Source organism: Lepidochelys olivacea, assembly GCF_965140295.1.
Source record: "Lepidochelys olivacea isolate rLepOli2 genome assembly, chromosome: 23".
Lineage (NCBI taxonomy): Eukaryota > Metazoa > Chordata > Testudines > Cheloniidae > Lepidochelys > Lepidochelys olivacea.
The window spans coordinates 1,641,678-1,663,374 of NC_140433.1; the positions used below are offsets into that span (position 1 = coordinate 1,641,678).

The 21,697-nt window shown below is 57.2% G+C and overlaps 2 protein-coding genes across 3 annotated transcripts; both read right to left on the minus strand.

Moving 5' to 3' along the window:
- Positions 1–1,712: 1,712 nt before the first annotated feature.
- On the minus strand, positions 1,713–11,966 carry LOC311512013 (cytochrome P450 2G1-like). Its single transcript, XM_084612996.1, has 10 exons — positions 11,916–11,966; positions 9,369–9,559; positions 8,909–9,071; positions 8,322–8,471; positions 7,019–7,179; positions 6,370–6,546; positions 4,928–5,069; positions 3,927–4,114; positions 3,212–3,353; positions 1,713–2,184 (listed from the first exon to the last, which is right to left on the minus strand). Exons 2-10 carry the CDS (start codon positions 9,546–9,548, stop codon positions 2,003–2,005), a joined length of 1,485 nt encoding a protein of 494 aa, XP_084469122.1. The 5' UTR covers positions 9,549–9,559; positions 11,916–11,966; the 3' UTR covers positions 1,713–2,002.
- A 261-nt stretch (positions 11,967–12,227) lies between these two features.
- On the minus strand, positions 12,228–20,003 carry LOC311512010 (cytochrome P450 2G1-like). 2 transcript variants are annotated; one of them, XM_084612992.1, is made up of 10 exons: positions 19,791–20,003; positions 19,337–19,553; positions 17,698–17,860; positions 17,047–17,196; positions 16,038–16,198; positions 15,658–15,834; positions 15,260–15,401; positions 14,420–14,607; positions 14,045–14,186; positions 12,228–13,452 (listed from the first exon to the last, which is right to left on the minus strand). In XM_084612992.1, the coding sequence occupies exons 2-10, from the start codon at positions 19,514–19,516 to the stop codon at positions 13,271–13,273; spliced, it is 1,485 nt and encodes a 494-aa protein (XP_084469118.1). In that variant the 5' UTR covers positions 19,517–19,553; positions 19,791–20,003; the 3' UTR covers positions 12,228–13,270. The 2 variants fall into 2 exon arrangements, with proteins under 2 accessions (XP_084469118.1, XP_084469119.1); XM_084612993.1 differs by lacking the exon at positions 19,791–20,003.
- Positions 20,004–21,697: the final 1,694 nt, after the last annotated feature.

The following is a 21,697-nucleotide window of genomic DNA, read 5'->3' on the forward strand; positions in this document are numbered from 1 at the left end:
CATTGGGTCGGGGAGCGAGAACAGCTTTGGACCTGGCTTTGTTCGCACTCCTGAATTAAACAAAGTGTCTGAGCAGGAATCCCCTGCTGCCTCAGAAAGGGAAGGGGTCCTGCCGTGAAGAAACAATGACCAGCCCTCACAGCCGTCCTGTGCCTTGTCGGACCTTGGTCGCACTGTGTGCTCAGTGCAGGTCATTTCACATCGAGCTGCTGGCTGGCCCATTTGTTCAGCCCGTCTTCCACCCCGCCGGTCCCGGAGCTGCTGAGACCTGGGCCCAGCAACGGCCAGGTCGGAGCCGCTTGTTCTGCAGGGGAAGCGCAGGCCTCCTCTCCCCAGGGGTTTCAAACTGGATCAAACTGAGTTAATCGGGGTGAAAATGCTTGTGTACACGCGGTGTAACCCATCCCTGCGCACTCGCTCCGCGCCCTTGCAACGTGGATGCGGTTTGCTTCGGATTGGAATCGCTGGGGCTTGGAAGTAACTTGAGCAAAAATTGTTTCGGAGGGTAAATTCTGCTGCCTGGTAAATAGGTGTAAAGCAGGAGCAGCGGTACTGAAGTCAGTGCCCATGTAAACCTGGTGCAAACCAGTTCAGAATCAGGCCCAGTGGAGTTACGCTGGGATAAATCACAGGCAGAATCCAGCTCAGTGCTATGAGACAGTGTCAGTTACTGTTAAGGCATGACTACACATCGCTGCCCCGCTCCGCTTTCAAAGAGCCCCGCAGAACCCCCCAGTATGGAGCCCGGGTTGCTCTCGGAGCCGGTACCCTGCCACCTCATCTAGAAAAAATGGCCTGAGCCTTCTAAAGACGAGAGTGAAGTAAACGCTCTTTGGCATATAAGGCAGTGTTTCAAGCAGAATGCAAGTCTCCTGTTTAATCACGCAGGGGCTCGTTTATTTAAATTAATTGCAAAATTAAGCTCCCTAAATGTCCCAGATAAAGAATAACCAGACCGGGATGGGAGTCTGCCACGGGCAGTCAGAGGCGATGGAAAGAAGAAACTGGACTCTCCTTTGCACCAGGGCAGGTCAAAGCTGTACTGAAAATGATCCCTTTTTGAATTATGTTGGTAAACTTCTACCTAAAATATCCTTTGTCATTTTTGCCTTCTGTCTTTGTGCCCCTTCCCTCCCGTCATTTGACTTTTTTTCAGGTGAAGAAAAGGAGGGAAAAGATCAAAGACTGACAGAGAAGCCAATGAAAAAAAAGAAAGTGAAAAATGTTGGCAAAAAATATTTAAATGTCTCTAATAATTTTAGGGTTGGGGGGGGGAGAACAATGGTCTGTTTCCAACCTTGAAAAATTGAAATGGCTCCAAAATTTCCAGCAAAATTGTGTCCCCGTACTTTGGCCGGCTCCAGTCTACACTAGAGAAATTGCACCCCTGAATGGCTAACATGAATCAAGTTAATATCCTGTGGATCTGAGTCTCCTGCTGCATTCACACCTTAGAGGGTCTTGCTTTTAGGCCCACAGACCCTGCCTTCAAACCCCATGGAATAACCCACCCACGGGACCATCCAGTCACGTCAGGTCAGCCCCCAAGGTGGTAGCTGGGGACTCCAGCTGGACAAAAATGGCAAGCAGGGTATCATCAAACCCGGCTTCCCATCAGCCTACCCCACCCGGTCGATTCTTCACGGCTTGGAGACTTTACTTTGCAATTGGGTGTTTCTTCCTGCGCTCTAGCTAAACCACAAGATATGGGCTGGGTGCGGGAACCACGCGGGGAGATTCTCTAGCTTTCCTACCTAGGAATCTAGTCTCAGTGGAACCCTCTGAAGAGCACCCCAGTTTTTGTGCTGTGAAGAAATGCCCTTCGAAGCCCCCCTACCCCTAGATGGCTGCTAAGCTGAATTGCTCTGAGCTTCTGACAGATCTGCCCAGGACTGAAGATTAAGTAATGCAGGGTGTGACGATCTTCCCTCTAGTTCCTACAAGGCTCAGCAACTGCTTGCTATCCTCCCCCGCGGCCTCCCCACTTGATCGCTCAGGTTCTTCAGCGAGGGACCAGGCACATCTCGTACGTGGGGGGCACGTTCCCGAACCCACTCACTTTCCGGCTGACGTCGATGTCCTCTGGGGGCAGGAGGGGTTTCAGCGAGAAGCTCTGCAGGATCGTGGTGAAGTACAGGAAGAGCTCCATGCGGGCCATGGCCTCGCCCAGGCACACCCGCTTCCCTGGGAATACACAGACATGGGGGGGCTGGATGGATAGTGTGCTTCACCCCCACATGCCAAGGTGGGGAAACTGAGGCATGGAGCAGGGAAGGGGATTTGCCCAAGGGCGGTGGCACAGCTGGAAATGGAACCCATGAATCCTGACTCCTGGCCCTCCCCACCCTGCTCTAACTACCAGGCCCCACTCCCCTCCCAGAGCCGGGGAGAGAAACCGGGAGTCCTGGCTCCCAGCCCTCCCTGCCTGAACAACTAAACCCCACTCCCCTCCCAGAGCCGGGGAGAGAACCCAGGAGTCCTGGCTCCCAGTCCTCCCTGCTCGAACAACTAAACCCCACTCCCCTCCCAGAGCCGGGGAGAGAAACCGGGAGTCCTGGCTCCCAGCCCTCCCTGCCTGAACAACTAAACCCCACTCCCCTCCCAGAGCCGGGGAGAGAAACCGGGAGTCCTGGCTCCCAGCCCTCCCTGCCTGAACAACTAAACCCCACTCCCCTCCCAGAGCCGGGGAGAGAACCCAGGAGTCCTGGCTCCCAGTCCTCCCTGCTCGAACAACTAAACCCCACTCCCCTCCCAGAGCCGGGGAGAGAACCCAGGAGTCCTGGCTCCCAGTCTAACCAATAGACCTCACACCTTGAAGAATCAGGAATAGAACCTAGGTCTCCTGAATGTTATTCCAGTCCTTATGGGTGGGTCCACACAGCTACGTGTGGACCATAGACCGGAGTCACTAGGTCAGACTTTGTGGTGGAACTGCTGCTTTGCTAGGGCTGGTCAGAGAGAGAGGGCCTGTGGCTCCCCTCTGGTAAGGAAGCCCACGGGATGCTCCTTAGCCCAGCCCCAGGGCGACAAGCTCCAGAGAGCATCCGATGCAGCGAGCTGTAGCTCACGAAAGCTCATGCTCAAATAAATGGGTTAGTCTCTAAGGTGCCCCAAGTCCTCCTGTTCTTTTTGTGAATACAGACTAACACGGCTGCTACTCTGAAAAGAGAGCAACGGGCGAGCATTAAAGGCCAGGAGGCAGGTTTCGTACCTGAGGAGAACGGCACGAAAGCCTTGTTCTTCTTAAAACGGCCATTCTCATCCAGGAAATGCCCCGGGTTGAATTCTTCTGGGTTGCTGAAGTATTTCGCGTCCCGTAGGACAGAGCCCAGTAAGGGGAACACGTCAGTGCCCTGGGGAAATGGAGAAGAGGGGGCAAGAATTAAATACACCTGTACCTCTTCTGACCTCAACCTTCCACTCACCCACAGGAGATATCCCTAGAGTGCCCAGAAGAGCCGCTATTCCGGGGATCACGACGGGGCAGATCATTTTATCTCTGTCAATGGGAAATAAAGACAGTCTGGGATTCCCCTGACCCTGGTGTCCTGCGTCTCTGTAATCGTCACAGTGGTGTGAGCGGTGGGATACATACCCACACCTCCTTTGGCAAGACTGGGGGGTTCTGTAAAATCTTGACCCACGGCTGACGGTTGGGGCAGTTGGCCCCTTCCTCCGTAGGGCTGTTTATTCTCGGTTTGGGCGGATCATTTATTCCTGTCATGCCGTTCTTGGAGGAAGTTTATGTTGCCAGAAAGGGGGACGGATGTTTGCACCCACTGTAACTTTCTATCCCCTACGAACATCTGGGGTGGTTTGGACAAATGGGGCTCAGCCCCAAACCACCTTTCCCTTTGCAAAAGCAACCCCTAAACCCGGGAGGTTTCGCTATTTCAAATCTGCCCGTTTGTCCCCCGGCCCCGCACCTTGGGGAGGGTGTACCCCCGGAACTGGGTGTCCCGGATCACGGTGTGCGGCACCCCCATGGGCACGATATCCGTCACCCTCTGGATCTCGTGGATCACCGCGTCCGTGTAGGGCATCTTCATCCGGTCCTCGCTGGCGGGAACGCGGTCCCGGCCGATGACCTGGTCTATTTCCTGGTGCACCTTTTCTGCGGAGAGGCGGGCAGAGCTCTGTGGGAGCCGCGGGAGCACCACGGCCCCCAGGCCACGTGGGAGAGCGGCAGGGGCTCACAGCACTAGAGCCCCACCAACCCCGCTGTGCGGGGGGGTTGACCTGTGGGGCTGGCCGCTGAAGCAATTAACAGTTTCGAGTAAGAGCCGAGCGCCAGGGAGGGAGCCGGGGAGGGAGTTGCCACCAGCGGAAATTCTGGGGCAGCACAGAGCAGCGGTTGCCGATTTCGGTGGGGCTAGCTGGGTGCGGGTCAGGGGGGTGTATTTGGGGCGGCAGCAGCCGACCCTGGCTGACGGAGCCCCGACCTGCGGGCTTATCGGCCATGTCCACGGGTCGGGCGCTGGCAGTCACTGGAATCCCATTGCAAAGGGCTCAGGAATCCCAACGCCGGCTGGAACGGGGGCCTGCGAGTTTGCATGTGACCCACACCAACCCGTCGAGTGGCTGGTCCTTTAGCAGAGGCAGCTTTCAGAGAGGAGGTCTAGGGTTCAGTTCTACACGGAGAGAACCCACCAAGGGCCTCATTAGACGCACGTTAGGGGGTCTAAACGCCGCTGCCCTCAGAAGGGTGGGAATGAACTGCCTAACTATGTGCCAGAGCCCCTACACTGCAGTTAATGGAGATTCTCTTTATCAAGTGAGAGGGCCCTGGGCAGAAGCATCTGGGATCCATCCCTGCTGCTGTCGCGGCTGGTGCAGCCAATCACAAAAGCTCTAGGTAGCCCCCAATTTCTTACCATGGAAGCTCGCGTCCCACTCACTAAACCATCCAGCCTTGTCCTTCCTTTACCTTCGACGCCCGGGTGTTTCATGAGGAGCAGGAACCCGTATCTCAGGGTGGAGCTGACGGTCTCCGTGCCAGCGAAGAACAAGTTGAGCGTGGTCAGCACCAAGTTCTTGGTGTTGAATTCGCTGTTGGGGTTTTGCTTTTCCTGGGGGAGCCGGACACAGGAAGGGGCGGTGGATAACCGTCCCTGCAGGGGTCTGTCGGACACCTGCGCGCTGCCTCCTGACACGGACACTGCGGCAGCCCACCAGAGACGCGTCATGACAAGGAGCCGGGGCGGGCTGGCGGGTCTGTGGAACGCTTCCCGGGGGTCGGCAGAGAGCGGGCTGGGGCATCGGGTCACCACAGAGCCAGCCTGCTACTGAACGAGCCTTTTTGAGTGTTATGGAATAACCAGAGCTCGCTTTTAGAGCTCTCCGAGGGCTTTACGAAGGTGGTAGGCGTCATCAGCCCCATTTTACAAACGGGGAAACTGAGGCACGGACTTACCCACGGGAGAGCCGGGACTTGAACCTAGGTATCCTGCGTGCTATCTGCTAGGGAACACTGCCTGGCATCTATGCTCTGCTGTTATGGTACCAGAGAAGCACCTCTGGCAGGGCCCCATAGCACAGGGCCCTGCACAGACACAGCACGAGAGAGGCTCCCTGCCCCCCAGAGCTCAGTCTGACTAGCCAGAGGAAGGAGCAGGAGCCCCAGACGACAGCTGGGTCTGCTGAGGCCCACAGAGAGGCAGGGACTCACCCAGGCTCACGCAGGGAGCCTGTGGCTGAGCTGGGATTTGAACCCATCTCCTGAGTCCCTGCCCAGGGCCACAAGCTCCCTGTGTTATTGGCAGTATTTATTATTATCTGCTTGACTGCAGCACCAAGGAACCCCAGTCACGGAAAAGGCCCCCTTGGTGCCAGGTGCTGTATGTTTTACTGCTATTAGGTGTATTACAGTAGCACCGCCCCAGTCCCAGACCAGGACGTCATGGTGTCAGGTGCTGTACGTCCTTATTGCTATTAGGTGGATTACAGTAGCACCGCCCCAGTCCCAGACCAGGACGTCATGGTGTCAGGTGCTGTACGTCCTTACTGCTATGAGGTGGATTACGGCAGCACCGCCCCAGTCCCAGACCAGGACGTCATGGTGTCAGGTGCTGTACGTCCTTACTGCTATGAGGTGGATTACAGTAGCACCGCCCCAGTCCCAGACCAGGACGTCATGGTGTCAGGTGCTGTACATCCTTACTGCTATGAGGTGGATTACGGCAGCACCACCCCAGTCCCAGACCAGGACGTCATGGTGTCAGGTGCTGTACGTCCTTACTGCTATGAGGTGGATTACGGCAGCACTGCCCCAGTCCCAGACAGGTTGCCAGGTGCGGTACAAACACAGACCAAAGAGAAAGCCCCTGCCCCTCCCAAGCCAGACGGTTTACAAGCCCCCCGAGCCAGTACCTTTTCCATCTGGATGAGGAAGCAGTCAATGAAGTCCCGCGGGGCGCTGGGGTCTAGCGAGGCCTGGTTGATCGTCACCCGCTGGGCGATGAAGGCCTTGAGGTCCTCGATGAGGTGGTAGATGCGGTGGTGGGGCCCAGGCAGGTACTGCATGACGCAGGAGTACATGTCGTAGAGCTGCACGGGGGCGGAAGCCGGGTTCACCGATCGCCCGCAGCGCTGGCTGCAGCCAGGCCCCCCCTCAGCAGAACCAGGTCGGGGGGGGCGGGGAAGTAACCAGCCCCACCCAGACCAGCCCCTGCCTTGCCTCAACTTCCCAACACAGATCATGTCTGCAGCCGGGCCTCCCCCCCCCCGAACAGGGCTGGCTGCTCCCACGCCCCCGTGGCCTTGCAAGGGGACAGTGCATCCTCTGCGGCTTTCCAACAGCTGCTCTGCGGTTTCAGGGATCAGACGGGCGCATCGTCTGACTTCCTGCATAACTGAGACCAACCCCCCCACACCAACCCCCCCGGAGCCCGGCCCCTGGTCCGTGACTTCTGTGTCTTTTTGAAAGGCCGCCAGCCTGGGTGCCATGAGTGCCCCCATCCATCGGTACGTCCTTGGCCGCGGGGGGGAGTTCTTTGCCCAGACCCGTTGCCGGCGGTACCTGGGCCCAGGGCGTGCTCATCTCTATGAAGCTTTCGTTGATCATGCGCAGCAGGGAGAGAAACGTCTCATCCTCGTAGTCGAAGCGGCTCCCGAAGACGACGGCGCTGATGACGTTGGAGACCGTGCGGCTCAGGAAGAAGATCGGGTCAAAGGGCAAACCTGCCCCGGACAAAAGACTTTCCCTCACCACGGTCGTCTACTGCGATTGACCCCCCCACACTTCCTGTGACCCCACCCCTTCTTGGGGTGGAGGCAGCAAGGGTTAGGGGGCAACTCACACCTCTTGGAGCAATCGTTTCAGGCTCTCTGCAGACTCAGGCAGAAATCACAGCATTGTTTATAGCTGGGTCACATTTTCAAGCTTCTAGAAACTTTAATATTACACCCACACACTGAGATGCTGATTCCACGGGGCACCCAGCGCTGCGGGCGTGGGATGCCCCTTGAATTCTAGCAAAAGCATTGTGCCAGTTGATTAGCGAGTCTTCCCACCCTCAGAGAAGTTGAGGCACAAAGCAGGGGAGGGAGCGACACAGCAGCAAGGGCCAGAGGCGGGAGTAGAAGCCTTGTATTCCAGGCTCCCAGACCCATGTCCAGGCCACTAGGCAGCACTGCCCCTTGGCTACCTGCTGATTTGCTGGTAGTTCGTAAAGTACAGCCAATTTGCACTGCAGCCCAGCTGCAAAGGAGCGAGTCCCATTTGCTCACGGGGCCTCACAAAGGGGGGGTCTCGTGGGACAGACGCGGGCTGGGGGAATGAGGGGAGCTGGGGTCTAGCCCCAGCTATTTCGCAATCCAAAGGTATTTGTATGGGCCTCCGTCTTATCCTGGCATCTGATCACCTCACGCTATTCAATCTGCAACGGTCACAACCCCACCCACTCCAAGGCAGAGCTCTGTGTCCGCAGAAGCTGGGTCAATAAAAGATGGCACCTCCCCCATCTTGTCTCCCTAACCTTCCCCCCCCCCACTGCCCCCAAGACAAGGTACTGCTCTCAAACCCATTTTACAGCGGGGGAAACTGAGGCACAGCACCTCATCCAAGGTCACCTGGGAAGGCTGCTCCCTCTGCCACTCCTGTGCGACCGGATGAGTCCCTTCCTCTCGCTCTGTGCCTCGGTTTCCCCTTCTGCAAAATGGGGAGAATCGTCCTGCCCACGGGAGGGTGAGTACCCGGGAGGTGCTTGGTTGCCATGGCGACATCAGCCCTACAAATACCGAGACCAGGAGAAAGGGTGGCTGATAAGGCGGGTGTAAAGCCGCTCCCCGGCCCTGGCCTCGGGTGCTACGAACCCGCAGACCTCTGGTTTTCCGGAACTCCTCCAGCAGGAACTGGGCCTCCTCCTGGATCCGCTCCTCGATGGACCGCTTCCCCATGCCGAAGTCCCTCAGGATGGCGAGGGAGAACCGGCGCAGCTGCCGCCACCGTTGCCCGTTGGCCAAAGCCACCCCTGGGGACGGCGGGAGAGAGCCATGGGAGTCAGCCCCGAGAACGCCCCCTGCTGAGACCCCCCTCCCGCTCCCTGCCCCACAGCGCCCCCTAGCGCCCCCAGGGGGCCGGCTCTGCCTGCCGGGGGGGAGCGCCCCCTGCTGAGCCCCCCCTCCCGCTCCCTGCCCCACAGCGCCCCCTAGCGCCCCCAGGGGGCCGGCCCTGCCTGCCGGGGGGCAGCGCCCCCTGCTGAGCCCCCCAACCGGCTCCCCGCGGCACAGCGCCCCCTAGCGCCCCCAGGGGGCCGGCCCTGCCTGCCAGGGGGCAGCGCCCCCTGCTGATTGACCCCCACGGCGCCCTGCAGCGCGTGTAACGTCTCCCAGCCGACCGCCGAGCCCAGTAGCAGCAGCCCCCCGCCGCCCACGGCGCAAAGGCGCAGAGCCCGGCTCCGCGGCTCACCGAAACCATGGAAATTCCGGTCGATGGACGCCAGCGCCCCTCTGCCGCTGAACTCCTCGGCCTGGTCCACCAGGGCCTCCTTCACCGCCTCGTGCCCGCACAGCACCACCACCCGCCGCGGGCCCAGGTGCACCGTGAACACCGGGCCGTACTTGTCCCGCAGCTGCACAGAAAGCAGAGCGGAGCGGCCGTGAGAGCGCGTGGGCTGGTGCCCTCTCAGGGCGGCAGAGGCGAGGGGCCGGATCCTGAACCGGCGTAACCGCCGCGCTCCACTGGAGTCAAGAGAGTGAGGCTGGGTCATTGCATTCAGTGGCACGGCTCCGGATTTGCACCTGTTTAGACTGGGGGGGCTGGATAGATTAGTGGGTGCCCCTTTGCCTATCCCCCGCGGTGACCGAGGTCAGCCCCACACCCTATCCCGCCAGAGCCCTACGCCGAGGCTCCGTGGGGCACGACTTACCGCCATGAACGACTTGAAGGTCCCGTTGGTCTTCAGCTGCAGCAAGTTGCCGAGGAAGGGCAGAGGGGTCGGCCCCGGGGGCAGCTTCCCCCCCTGGTGCATTTTCTTCCAGGCCGAAAGGAGAACCAGACAGGAGAGGCAAATAGCCAGGAATATGGTCACGGCTCCGCCGAGCTCCATGGCCAGCGCAGCTGGTGAATGGCAAAGAGACAGCGCCGACTTGGCTGTTATATGCAGGCTGCTCGGTAAGGGGAGACGGTGCCATTCTTGGCATCCTGAAACTCTACCAGGTAAACAGGGTTTGGTTTCAGAAGTGCCAAGGCACTAATCGGCTTGGGTGGAGGCTGTTAGGATTGCGTGAGAATCTCTCTTGTGCTTTTAACACGCTCGGCTGCAATGCACTCGGCAGAGTATCAAAAGGATGGCAGGGTCTGTGTTTGTACAGCACCAGGCACGGGCGGGGCGGCGGGGAGGCTGCGTGGACTAGTGGCCAGCCCGCGGCCTGCTCTGGGGTCTGTTCTGGGCTCTGTGGCCTGGCATGTTGCAGTCACGTAGCCCTGGCTTTTGCATGGCTGTGAATGACTCCAGGCCCGGTGGCGTTACACCAGACGACGCCCGCCGAGGATCTGGCAGAGGAGGGGCTGAATACATTGGCCCAACCGGAAGCCGATGTGCAAATAATCGGACTCTCACGGCATCTTTATTTACTGCTCTATTCGCTTCCGCCTTGGTAAGTCCCACATCAGCCCTCAGCCCGGGTCCCGCCTGGCCCCGTTTTCCCAGGATCGCCCCTTTTTGGAGGTAGCTGCCCCGGGGAAGGTGTCCAGGTGTCCAGCATGAGGGGCTCAGGATCAGCCCGGATGCCCTGGGGTTTTGCACCTGGGAGGTGGCAGCATGCGATGGTCTCAGGGCTGTGGCAGAAGCAAGGTGGCAGGCAGGCCTGGCTCTGGCCTCTGCCCAGGGTGTGAATTTCCCCCCATGGGATTATGTAAAAGGGAATTGAGTTCAGGACTTGCATAACTGTGAACGTCCCAATTCTCTCTTTGCCCTTGCAGTGAGCTCCACTTTTAACCCCTGGCTGTTTACTCATTAAACACTCGCTGCAGAAGCGTGAACCTCTGTGAACCAGAACCGGGCACCGGCTGCCAAGAGCTTGGCTGGACTTGCCCGGGGAGCCAGTTTTCAGACTGGCTGAAGGAAGCCTGGGCTGCTGACATCCCCCCTGCCCAGCGTTTGCATTCCCCTCCCGAGTGTGGGGCACCGCAGGCCTTTGGCAAGATCTCGTAAACACGCTCTTCAGAAACACTCCCGAATTCTTTGCATGGCTGCTCCCCGACCCCGCACTCGAGAGGGTTCAATAACAATCACCGTAGCCCCACAGGGAGACAGTGAGAGACCTAGGCACTGCTAGGCCTTACAGACCCTTTTGTAAGGGTGTTATAGTCCCACAAGAAATATTATCCCCGCCGAGATCGGACCCTGTCATGATGGTCGCTGCCTACACCCCGACTGGGATCAGGGGCCCGTCACGCCAGCTGCTGCCCAGACCCCAACCCAAATCAGGGCCCCGTCGCGCCAGGTGCTGGCCAGACCCCGACCGAGATCAGGGCCCCGTCGCGCCAGGTGCTGGCCAGACCCCGACCGAGATCAGGGCCCCGTCGTGCCAGGTGCTGGCCAGACCCCGACCGAGATCAGGGCCCCGTCGTGCCAGGTGCTGGCCAGACCCCGACCGAGATCAGGGCCCCGTCATGCTGGGCACTGCCCGGACCCCCACCGAGATCAGGGCCACCCTGTGCCGGGGGCTGCCCAGACACAGTGAGAGGCAGCCCTTGCCCCCAAGAGGTCACCCTCTAAACACACAAGACGGAATCATCCTGATTTTACAGCTGGGGTTCCTGGGGCCCGGAAAGACAAACTAACTCTCTCAAGGTCACCCAGGGAGTCCGTGGCAGAGTCTGGGAATTGCTCATCCCAGCCCAGCACCTGATTCGTTCACGCCCATGCAGTGGGTCAGTGGCAGAGCCTGAGAACCCAGGCGTCCGGGCTGCCACTCCGCTAGATCCCACTCTGCAGAGCAGCCACCGGTAACAGCCCACTCTGCGAGGAGGCTCATTTGGCCGTTTAAATCTGCTTCCCACCCAGAGAGGCTGGAAAATTCCACCTGCCGGATCCCACCGTGACCCCGCACTGAGATGGAGGAAGGAAGAGCCCAGTTGCATAACGAGTCTCGAGACTGGTGTTTACCTAGCACAGGGCAGGGAGGTTTGCCAGAGCATCTGTGTGGCACCAGCCAAGCCCCTGGCCCCAGAACAGAAAAGTAGGAAACCCGAGAAAAGATAAAGAAGAAAAGCCACTGAAGACTTGGATTAGCTTTGTGTAAACGCACCCGAGGCAGGTAAGGCTAAACCCTTGGAGGGGATGAGGCTAAGGAAAAGACAAATATTGCAGGTGATTAAATAAACGCGGACAAAGGGCCAGATTTTGAAGGTATTTGGGCTTTGCTGCACTCCTAAATCCCCTTTGAAAAGGAGACTCAGAGTCTCTTACCTGCTAGATGTTGCCACGCCTGTAAAGCTTTAAAACCCTGGGCCTTCGCCAGGTCTTGTTTGGTAGCTACCAACAATCTGCAAACACGCACCAGCCAGACCCAGCGAGAGAGACGGGCGTGTGGGGGGGGTGGGGGGAGATGCGGGGTATGGGGACGGACAGACAGCTCGATGCATCCACCCATCCATCCCCATATCTACCTGTCGACCAACCGATCTACCGACTGATAGATGACAAACTGTGACTGTGAGAGAGAAAGCAAGCTAAGCCACGAACGAAGCGTTCTACAAAGTCTCTTCTGCAGTCACCTCATGGTTTTCTGATCTTTAATAAGCTCGATGCTGAAATAGTTACAAGCGGTAGGATGGGGGGAAATGAATGAACACAAAATAAGGAAGCGTAAAGGCAGCTTTCCTCCCCGGGGAACGTAGGGAGGGTCGCCAGCACATTGCCAGGAGAACGCCCAGTAACAGCGGAGAGCCTCATCGCGGGAACGTCTCATTGAGTCCAGCCAGGAGCGTCTGCCTAAGCAAGCGTCAAGCGTTCAAAGCTCAGGCCGGGGGGCATACGACGGGGCTCCCTGCTTTCCAGCAGGGAAAACACAGCGATGAGCGGGGGTCTCCTGTTGGCAGATTTCATCCCCCTCCCCGAGAGGCGTCACTGGGTCGAGGGAAGAATTCGTCCCCCCACTTCATGTTGTCTGCACCGGGGCTGGGATCGCTATGCTGCTCCTGCGTGTGGATTGGAGCGACGCAGCCCCCCCACCCCCCCCCGCTGTGTTCACACATGATCTCTGCTCCTGGGGCTGAAGGCGATCCCGGCCCTGGCTTTTGTTCTCACTCACGCTGGTGTAAACAAGGATGAACTCCAAGCAATGCAGTTACGTCAGTGCCAGGCAGGCCCCTGAAGACCTCCCCCGCACACACATTGCACAGGGGCCTTCTCAGTCGGTGTGGAACTGGTGTAAGGGCCCTTATCCCACCACACTGCTTCCAGCCCCGGGTGGAGAGGGCAGATCAAGGGCGTGGCTGGAGCGCACTGAGCTGGGGCTGTTCTCTGCCCCCCAGGGCCCATAGGGGGCGGATCGGGGGCCCGGTCAGACCACACTGCACTGTAGCTGATCTGTGTCCCCCAGGGCCCATAGCATGAGATAGAGCAGCCCCGAGGCTGCTCTAACTGACACCAGGGTTGAACAGAGTCCATCATAGGTAACAGGAGTCTAAAGCTACTTTAAACCAAGCTCAGGGAGGGGGTAACTGAGAATCAGGCCTGATATGTTGCTGGTGCCCCTGTCAGACTGTGGTTTCTCAGCCAGATGGGGGCCCCTGCCGAGGCCTCGTCTCCTTTGGTCTCCGTCAGCGAGGGACCATGCAGAGCTGGTAGAAGGGCGGGATTTTGGCAAAGCCGCTTTCCAGGGGCTTGGTGTCGATGTCCTCCGGGGCCACCAGGGGCTTCAGCGTGAAGCTCTGCAGGATGGTGGTGAAGAAGAGGAAGAGCTCCATGCGGGCCAGGCCCTCGCCCAGGCAGATCCTCTTACCTACGAGGGACAAGAGGGAGGGAGCCAGGGTGGGGAATGAGCCACACGCCTGCCACATGGATGCATCTGGACGGGTGGGCGGGAAGGGGTCGGCTTTTGCTGGGAGCAACAGTACAGATCTTCAGCCGCCCAGTGCACATGTGGATGGGATTCCTAGCGCTAGAAAGGAAGTGGGGTTTGGGAGGGAAAATCAAGCTTTGCAATCATTATTCAGATTCCACAGCATTTGGTGGATGGGGATAGATAGATAGATAGATAGATAGATAGATAGATAGAGGGGGTGCATGGGGATAGACAGACAGACAGAGCAGCCCGGATAGGGGCACTGCGGTGCATCTGCGGACAGACGGACAGACAGACCGAGGAGTACGGATTAGGGGTGCTGCAGTCAGGGCCGGCCCACAACATTTTGGTAACTGAGGCGGGGAGCTCAAACAACGCCTCCATGCCTCCTCGCTTGGGCCAAAACTTTGAAACTCCAGGTCCTAGTGGCGCCCCCCACAATCTGGCACCTGTTCGCCTCATGGTAGGGTCAGCCCTGGGGACGGTGGGGTGGACGGACAGACCCAGGAGTGCGGATTAGGCAGCTCACCTGAGGAAAAGGGCACGAAGGCGTCATTTTTCCGGAAGCACCCCGTCTCCTCCAGGAAATTCCCGGGGTTGAAGCTTTCGGGGTTTTTGAACTTGCTGGGGTCACGCAGGACGGTGCTGAGTACGGGGTAGATCTCGGTGCCCTGGGAGCAGAGCGCAAGGCGGTCAGAATGAGACGAGCTGGCTGGGTGCTGTCCCCCCCCTCCCCCGGGCATGCCCCCCTCTCTCTGCCCCGCACGCTGGGATTACGCGGGAACAGAGCCACTCATCGGGCGGGTCTCGGGTAACTGCCAATGGGGCCGGATCCCCAGCTGCTGGAGCCCATTTACATCTGCTGAGAATTGGACCCTGACTCCCCCCGCCTGCTCGCCCCCACCTGGGGGATGGTGTAGCCTCTGAACTGGGTGTCCCGGGTCACGATGTGGGGCACGTCCATGGGGATCAGGTCGCTGACCCGCTGGATCTCATGGATCACGGCGTCAGTGTAGGGCATCTGGCTCCGGTCCTCGATGGCCGGGACGCGGTTCTGGCCAATCACCCGGTCGATCTCCTCGTGCATCTTCCCTGCCAGCAACAGTGACAGATCTTACCCCACGGCCCGGCGGATCCTGGGAGCCACTCACGAGTGGAGAGGGCGGGGACGTGTTGGCTAGGGTGAAATTCACCACCGTGGCCTAGAGGGCAGAGCACCGGACTAGACATGGAAGACCCAGACTCTCTTTCAGGCTCTGCCACTGACCTCAGGCCCTGTGCCTCAGTTTCCCCATAATGATACTGACCTCCTTTGCAGCTGGAGCCCACCTGCAAATCAGTCTGACTTGGGTCAGCAAGCGCTCAGGACCTGGGTCATCGGACCCTGCTGAGGGGTGAGTCAGAGCCCCAGGCTCTCTGTAACTCGGGAACAAGCCCTGTCTTTGTGCAGTGTGGACGCAGCCCAAAGCCACAGACCCGCGTCAGGAGATCTGTGTGGTGCAGTACGGACAGGTTAGCACGGCTGGGAGACCTGCGTCCAGCAAACCTAGGCAGACACTCAAACATGGGCTTGGAAACACCAAGCCCACAAGCCAAAGTCCCAGAGATCTGGGCTTAGTGCTCAGTGGAGACATACCCTAAATACGGTGCATGGCTTCTTAGCTGGCTCTCTGCACAGGGGCAAATTTCACCCTGTTTTTGACCCGTGGAATTCAGTGAACGTTTATGAACTTTCCTTAGTTACCTAGGACCTCCGGGTGTTTCATCAGGAGCAGGAACCCATATCTCAGGGTGGAGCTGACGGTCTCCGTGCCAGCGAAGAACAAGTTGAGCGTGGTCAGCTCCAAGTTCTTGGTGTTAAATTCGCTGGAAGGGTTTTGCTTTTCCTTGGGGAAAATCAACATACACTGAAACATCAACATGGGAATTTCCACAGCCACAGGAGAGCTGGTCTTAAAAGTACAGATTTGGGAAACGATTCCTGTCTGAACTCTGCAAAATCACTTTGCTGCTATTTTGGGAGGGGGGATCCTGGTATTTGTTATGGGTGAAAATTGCATGACTCATGGGGCCCCTAGCACTGTGTTTGCTCGAAGATCATCCAAGCCGTTCACTCAGCTCCTGGAGCCCAGGGCACCGTACCTTTTCCATTTGGATCAGGAAGCAGTCGATAAAATCCCTGGGGGAATTGACATCCAGCGTTGCTTGGTTCTGCTTCACTCTCCTCTCAATAAATTTCCTCATGTCTTCCAGTATGTAGTAGATTTTCATGTGAGGGCCAGGAAAGTATTTGAGGAAATTCGCATACATGTCATAGAACTGGAAAGAAAAGGGACACGCAGAGAACGGCTTTTGGTGCATCTCCAGAGCCAGACTGTCAGTCATGCCGGTGTGAATCTGGAGTACCTTCACTGAAGTCTATAGAATTACTCTGCATTTGCTCTGGTGGCCCAGAACAGAGCTATCTGCAGTAACCCACATGCAATGAAAAGACCGACCGTTTCATTTCGAGCAGGACATACCTGTGACCACGGGGTGCTGATCTCCCTAAAGCTTTCGTTCATCATCTGCAGCAAGGACAGGAATTCTTTGTCCTCATAGTCAAAGCGGTCACCAAAGACGATGGAGCAGATGATGTTGGAGACGGCCCGGCTCAAGAAGAAGGTCGGGTCAAAAGGTTCCCCTGGTGTAGCGGGGAGAGAAGGGAAGAGGGGTCGTGGGGTCATTGGGGGAAGAGGAGCAGCCAACATGAAGGGAGTTTAGGAGCAGACTCGGATGCTTCAGAACCGTTCAAACAGGACTTGTTCTGGGGGACTTCTTGGGCCGGTTATGCCTGAGGTCAGACTAGATCTTCGGAGCGGTTCCTCCTCCCCCTGGAATCTGAGACTCCACACGGAGAAGCGATGGGTGGTGCAGAGGTGTCCTGTATGCTACACAATCCAGATCTATCTGCCTGAGTCGTTCCAGCCCGACATTGCTACCATGCTGTGGGGCAAGCAATCTCGAGAGGTCACCTAGTCCCGCCCCCCGCGCCGAGGCACCAACTAATTTAGCCCAGCCCTGACAGGGGTTTGTCCCACGTGTTCTTAAAAACCTGCAGTGACGGGGATTCCCACAACCTCCTTAGCTCCCCTGTGCCAGGGCTTCACTCCCCTGCGAGTCAGAAAGTTTTCCCCAATATCTAATCTAGATCTCCCTGGCTGCAGATTAAGCCCAAGATGTCTTCTCCTCCCTTCAGTGGACACAAGAACAGCTGATCCCCACCCTCTTTCTAACAGCCCTGAACAGATCTGAGACTGTTCTTGGGTCCCCCCTGGCCCCACTCCGTCGTCTTTTCTCAAGACTGAACATGCCCAGTGGGTGTTTTTTTGACATCTCTCTGCGCATGGATGAAACTCAAAGCGGCTGACGTTCATCCCACAGACCAGCCACCGGGTAAGGCCTCAAACCAGGGCTTGAGGGGGACTTGGGGGATGCCCGGCCCGGAGCCAGTCCCCGGGGGACGGGGTGAGCGCCACTCCGCTGAGGCACCTTCTGTGTTTCGAAAGGTCTCCAGCAGGAACTGGGCCTCCTCCTGGGTCCGCTCCTCGATGGACCGCTTCCCCATGCCGAAGTTCCTCAGGATGGTGAGGGAGAACCGGCGCAGCTGCTGCCACCGTTGCCCATTGGCAAAAACCACCCCTGGGGGGAGAGGATGGTTTCAACCCAGGAAGACAAACAGCCGTTGAAATGAGCACGGCGCAGTGGCTCAGCCCAAGAGGAGGGTGGGAAAGGGACAAAGCAGGTACGGGTTCAGGTCCCAGGTCCCGTCCAGGGATGCAAAATGCACCAACCCAGCTCTTCTGGAGGGTTCAGCTGGGCTGCGGGTGGGTTTGCATTGGCTGGCTGGCGCAAAGTGTGTGGCGAATCTGGACGCACAATGGCGTGATAGGACCACGCGTCTTTAAAAGGGAACCCCTCCCTCCCTGTGAAACATGCAGAGCTTCACACTCGGGGAGTGGGAACGCTTTAGTATTGGGGGGGCCTGTGTTCCCCTGATCCCCCAAGAAGTCCTGGGGGATCATGTCAGCAAACGCGGAAAGTGGGCCCGATCCGGAGCTGGCGTCGTATCTCGATTTAGACCAGCCGGGGATCTGCCCCTTTAAGTCTGAGGAGGTTTATTGCACGTCGCCAGCTGCTCACCAAAGCCATTAAAGTTCTTCTCGACAGTCGGCATGGCGGCTCTGCCGCTGAACTCCTCCGCCTGGTCCACCAGCGCTTCCTTCACCGCCTCATGCCCGCACAGCACCACGATGGGCTTGGACCCGAAATAGACCGTGAACACCGGGCCGTACGTCTCACTCAGCTGTACGGGAAAGGTGATCAGAGGGGGGCGGTTCCAAGGAAAATGGCGACTTTTTGTCAAAAAAACAACAAACAAACTTTTTTTGGTTTTGGCAACCAAAAATTCCACCTCCCCACCCCAAAAAACCCTGCCAAAACCAGAAACAATTTAGGCTGGAAACAGAATGATTTTGGGGTTGAAATGGAATATTTTTTGGCTGAAACCTGAAAAAAGTTTGCCCTGAAAACTGCTGAAATGGAAACATTCTTGGCTGAAAACTGACAAACTAAAAAAAAAAAAAATTACCTCTGTATCTATATATTGGGCCAAAACCTTCTGGAAACCAAAACATTTTAAATTTTCAGCTGAAAATATTCCCAGAAAGCCGACCTTTCCACAAACCATTTTATTTGGTTGAAAACGCGACTTTCTGTTGGAAAAATCTTGCCACAAAAATCTTTTTATTCCCCACCCCCATGATTACCCTTTATGATCTGTATTGCAGTAGCATCTAAGACCCTGTCTCCTGGATCAGGACCCCACCGCGCCAGGCGCTGTACAAACACACACGGTGATATTCTTAGCAGTGAAAGGCAACGTCCATCAGGACCTGCCGTGTGGTTGATTTTGTGGCTGCTGAAGCCTCGGAAACAAACTGAGTTGTCAAGCGGGTAACACGGCAATTGATCAGCAGAGATCTACAGTCTTCCCCGGCCTCCCGGCGGGCCAGGTGCTCTTTCCGAAATGGAACCGTGGAGACGAGCATCTCCGTTTCGTTCAGACCATGTGGGGACTGAACCCCTTGAGGGGCCAAGGTACAACGGATCTGAATACAGAGTGCATTCACATTCCAGAGACAGACAGATACAGACAGAGCTGTGGGGATTTAGATAGAAAGACACAGAGACAGCGCATGGTACCTATGGTGACTGGTATGTAACTAGACAGATAGAGGGCCAGGGGAGTGGTTAGCTAGCTAACGAGCTAGAAGGGCGTGTCTGGGGATAGACACACAGACAGACAGACAGACATGGGGGTGGACAGAGTTAGATGGCAGGTTGTTTGGGGGTGGGTAGACAGTGAGATGGGGTGTCTGGGGGTGGGTAGACAGCGAGATGGGGTGTCTGGGGGTGGGTAGACAGCGAGATGGGGTGTCTGGGCGTGGGTAGACGGTGAGATGGAGTGTCTGGGCGTGGGTAGACGGCGAGATGGGGTGTCTGGGGGTGGGTAGACAGCGAGATGGGGTGCCTGGGTGTGGGTAGACAGCGAGATGGAGTGTCTGGGGGTGGGTAGACAGCGAGATGGGGTGTCTGGGCGTGGGTAGACAGTGAGATGGGGTGCCTGGGCGTGGGTAGACAGCGAGATGGGGTGCCTGGGGGTGGGTTGAGTGCTGGCTAGAGAGATATCTACAGGGATAGACAGACCGACTGACTTTCAAATGAAATAGCCTCTCCAAGAGCTGGCTCCAGACCCATTCTCCAGCTCTCGGTGACTCACCTTCTCCAGTGATTTTAGGGTTCCTCCCACCTTCATCTGCAGGAAGTTCCCGATCAGCGGGAGGGGAGTGGGCCCGGGGGGCATGTTCTTGTAGAGCGACCTCTTTCTCCAGGCGGAGACGAGGAGGAGGCAGGACACGTAGATGCCCAGGAAGATGGTGATGGCCCCAGCCAGCTCCATGGTGCGTGCAGTCACCTCCCCGGTGTGGCGAGCCAGCCTGGAATGCCCTGGTATATAGTTACCCCAAGCCGGGTTTGGCCCTGCCTCCTGCATTGCACAAGAGCCCTGGGCAAACACCTCTCTAATCCATCAGTCACGTGCCCACTAATGATCTCCTTGTTTGTCAACATGACGAAAGGCTCAGGTGCCGGGGAGCTGCCTGCTGGCAGAATCCCCCGACTCCACCACCACCCGCCACGCTGCACTGGTGCAACGCGCCCAAAACGACGCCCACCTTGACCCTGGCGTCTCCTGCTCTGCCCCGCACGAAAAGCACGCAGGGGCAGGGCTCGGAGCCGGGGGGTCTGGAGCAGGCCAGGGTGTTTGCTCAGCCAGCGAGCTGAACAATCTGTGCCCTGTCCGCCACCCGCTCCAAACTCCCGAAAGTCCAGCTCGCCTTGGTCCACAGAACCGTCTGACAACGGCCAGGGAAGGCGGCGCACAGCGGGGCTGGTGCCAGGCGGGACGCTGAGGGGCAAAGTGCAGAGTGAGGGGGAGTCCCGGGCTGCTGGGGCCAGGGGTCGAGAGAGGGCAGAACGGGGACAAAAGCCACTGAAGTGTCTCGGGATCACTGTTCCTGCCAAGCTGTGCACGTGTGCCCACACAGACCCAGAGCCCCCCGCACGCGGCAAAACACCGCGCCCAACAATTTGCACAGAAGACATTTTTTGCACACGTGGCCTGTCAACAATTAAGAGGGAACATTGCTTGGGATTGGTTAGTGCGAGGAGCGGGATGAAGCTGCTCCCACCCCAGACATGGCGTGTCCGCGGGTCACTCGCCGGGAGCAGCGGGGAGAGAAGCGTGGCCAGCTGGGGGTGTTAATTTAGACTCAGGCACTGCCCACTAATAAGCGGCGGGTTTGATATCCGGAGATCTCAACCGGGTTAGTACCAGGGCCCACACCCTGGGCAAACTCTTGTATTAAATATACATGGCGGGGGTGGGGTGGGGGCGGGGGGGGTGGCATTATTGACATAATCTGGGACCGTATAGATCATTGTTGCAACCAAGGTCCTGTCGTGGCACCAAGCCTTGTATAAAGGGGGTCAAATGAGGTGTCTCAGACAAGGTGATGGTCGGCGGGTTAGGACGATGCTGTCTGTATGTGGGTATCATTTTTACAGTTGAAGTTATGAATCTTGGCTCTGTCCTGTCTGTAGTTCAAACTTGTGCTCTGCTTCTGGGGGACACGTTGGGGTCAGCTCTGCCTAGCCGGCTGGACGGCCCATGAAGGACCATCAGCGACACAAGTGACCCACTGAGAGAAGGCAGACGCGCCTGGGGACTCAGCCAGGTGTGCAGGGACCTGCCTAGGGACAGAACTCGGAGGTGTTTCCAGGCCAGGGGATGGGCAGCTTGTCTTTGGGACAAAGAAAGAGAGACCACAGGGCAAGAGACTGTAAAGAGCTACTGCAGCTCCTCCACCCTGTCTTCAGTCCTGCTTCTGGCCTCTGGAGGGACTTGGCTACACTGAAGCTTTGAACCAAGGACTGAAGGACCCACCCCAGCTGGGGATGTTCTCCAGAGACTTGATTTGAACCTGCCGTTTATTCCATCCCTGCTACAAGCCTGAACCAAGAACTTGGCCATGACTGTGTGTCATTGATTCCATTTCACCCATTCTAGCTCTCGTCTCTATCTTTTTCCTTTTATGTATAAACCTTTAGATTTTAGATTCTATGTATAAAGGTTTTATGTATAAACCTTTAGATTTTAGAGAAAGCAAAGGATCGCTGCTGAGGAGAGGGTTCACCAGCTGCGACAAGAAACTGCCAGAATTCAGCTGGAAGTCAAAAAAGCAATCAAGAAACTGTATCCTCTTGAAATTTCAGTTTGTAACAATGTTGGTGTGTTATATTGCTCTGACCAGGGGAGGGGGACTCTAACCTGATGGGAAATAGCTGTTTGTCTGTGCAAAAAAGCAGTTTGTCTGTGAATGAAGTTTCTGAATGTCTGTCTAATGTCTTAGAAGTGAACCTGGAATTAGATCAAGAACAGAAAGAACTCATTGGTCAGGAGCAGATTAAAGTGGATGGTCAGGTTAAAGCCCTAACTGAGGAAGGAAAGGGTAGATTTTTGATGGATGATGGATTGTTGGCTAGTACAGCTTGTAAAAGTGAACCTGGAAAAGGTAACTGT

Excerpts from the sequence above, each read along its gene's own strand:
- LOC311512013 (XM_084612996.1), bottom strand. The coding sequence starts at position 9,548 with ATGGAGCTCGGCGGAGCCGTGACCATATTCCTGGCTATTTGCCTCTCC. Across the intron at positions 5,070-6,369 it reads TCCTCATCCAGATGGAAAAG|GAAAAGCAAAACCCCAACAG; the intron begins GTACTGGCTCGG and ends CGGCTCCCCCAG. Across the intron at positions 2,185-3,211 it reads TTTCGTGCCGTTCTCCTCAG|GGAAGCGGGTGTGCCTGGGC; the intron begins GTACGAAACCTG and ends GTGTATTCCCAG.
- LOC311512010 (XM_084612992.1), bottom strand. The coding sequence starts at position 19,516 with ATGGAGCTGGCTGGGGCCATCACCATCTTCCTGGGCATCTACGTGTCC. Across the intron at positions 17,861-19,336 it reads CCCTAAAATCACTGGAGAAG|CTGAGTGAGACGTACGGCCC; the intron begins GTGAGTCACCGA and ends TTTCCCGTACAG. Across the intron at positions 14,187-14,419 it reads GAGGCTACACCATCCCCCAG|GGCACCGAGATCTACCCCGT; the intron begins GTGGGGGCGAGC and ends CTCTGCTCCCAG.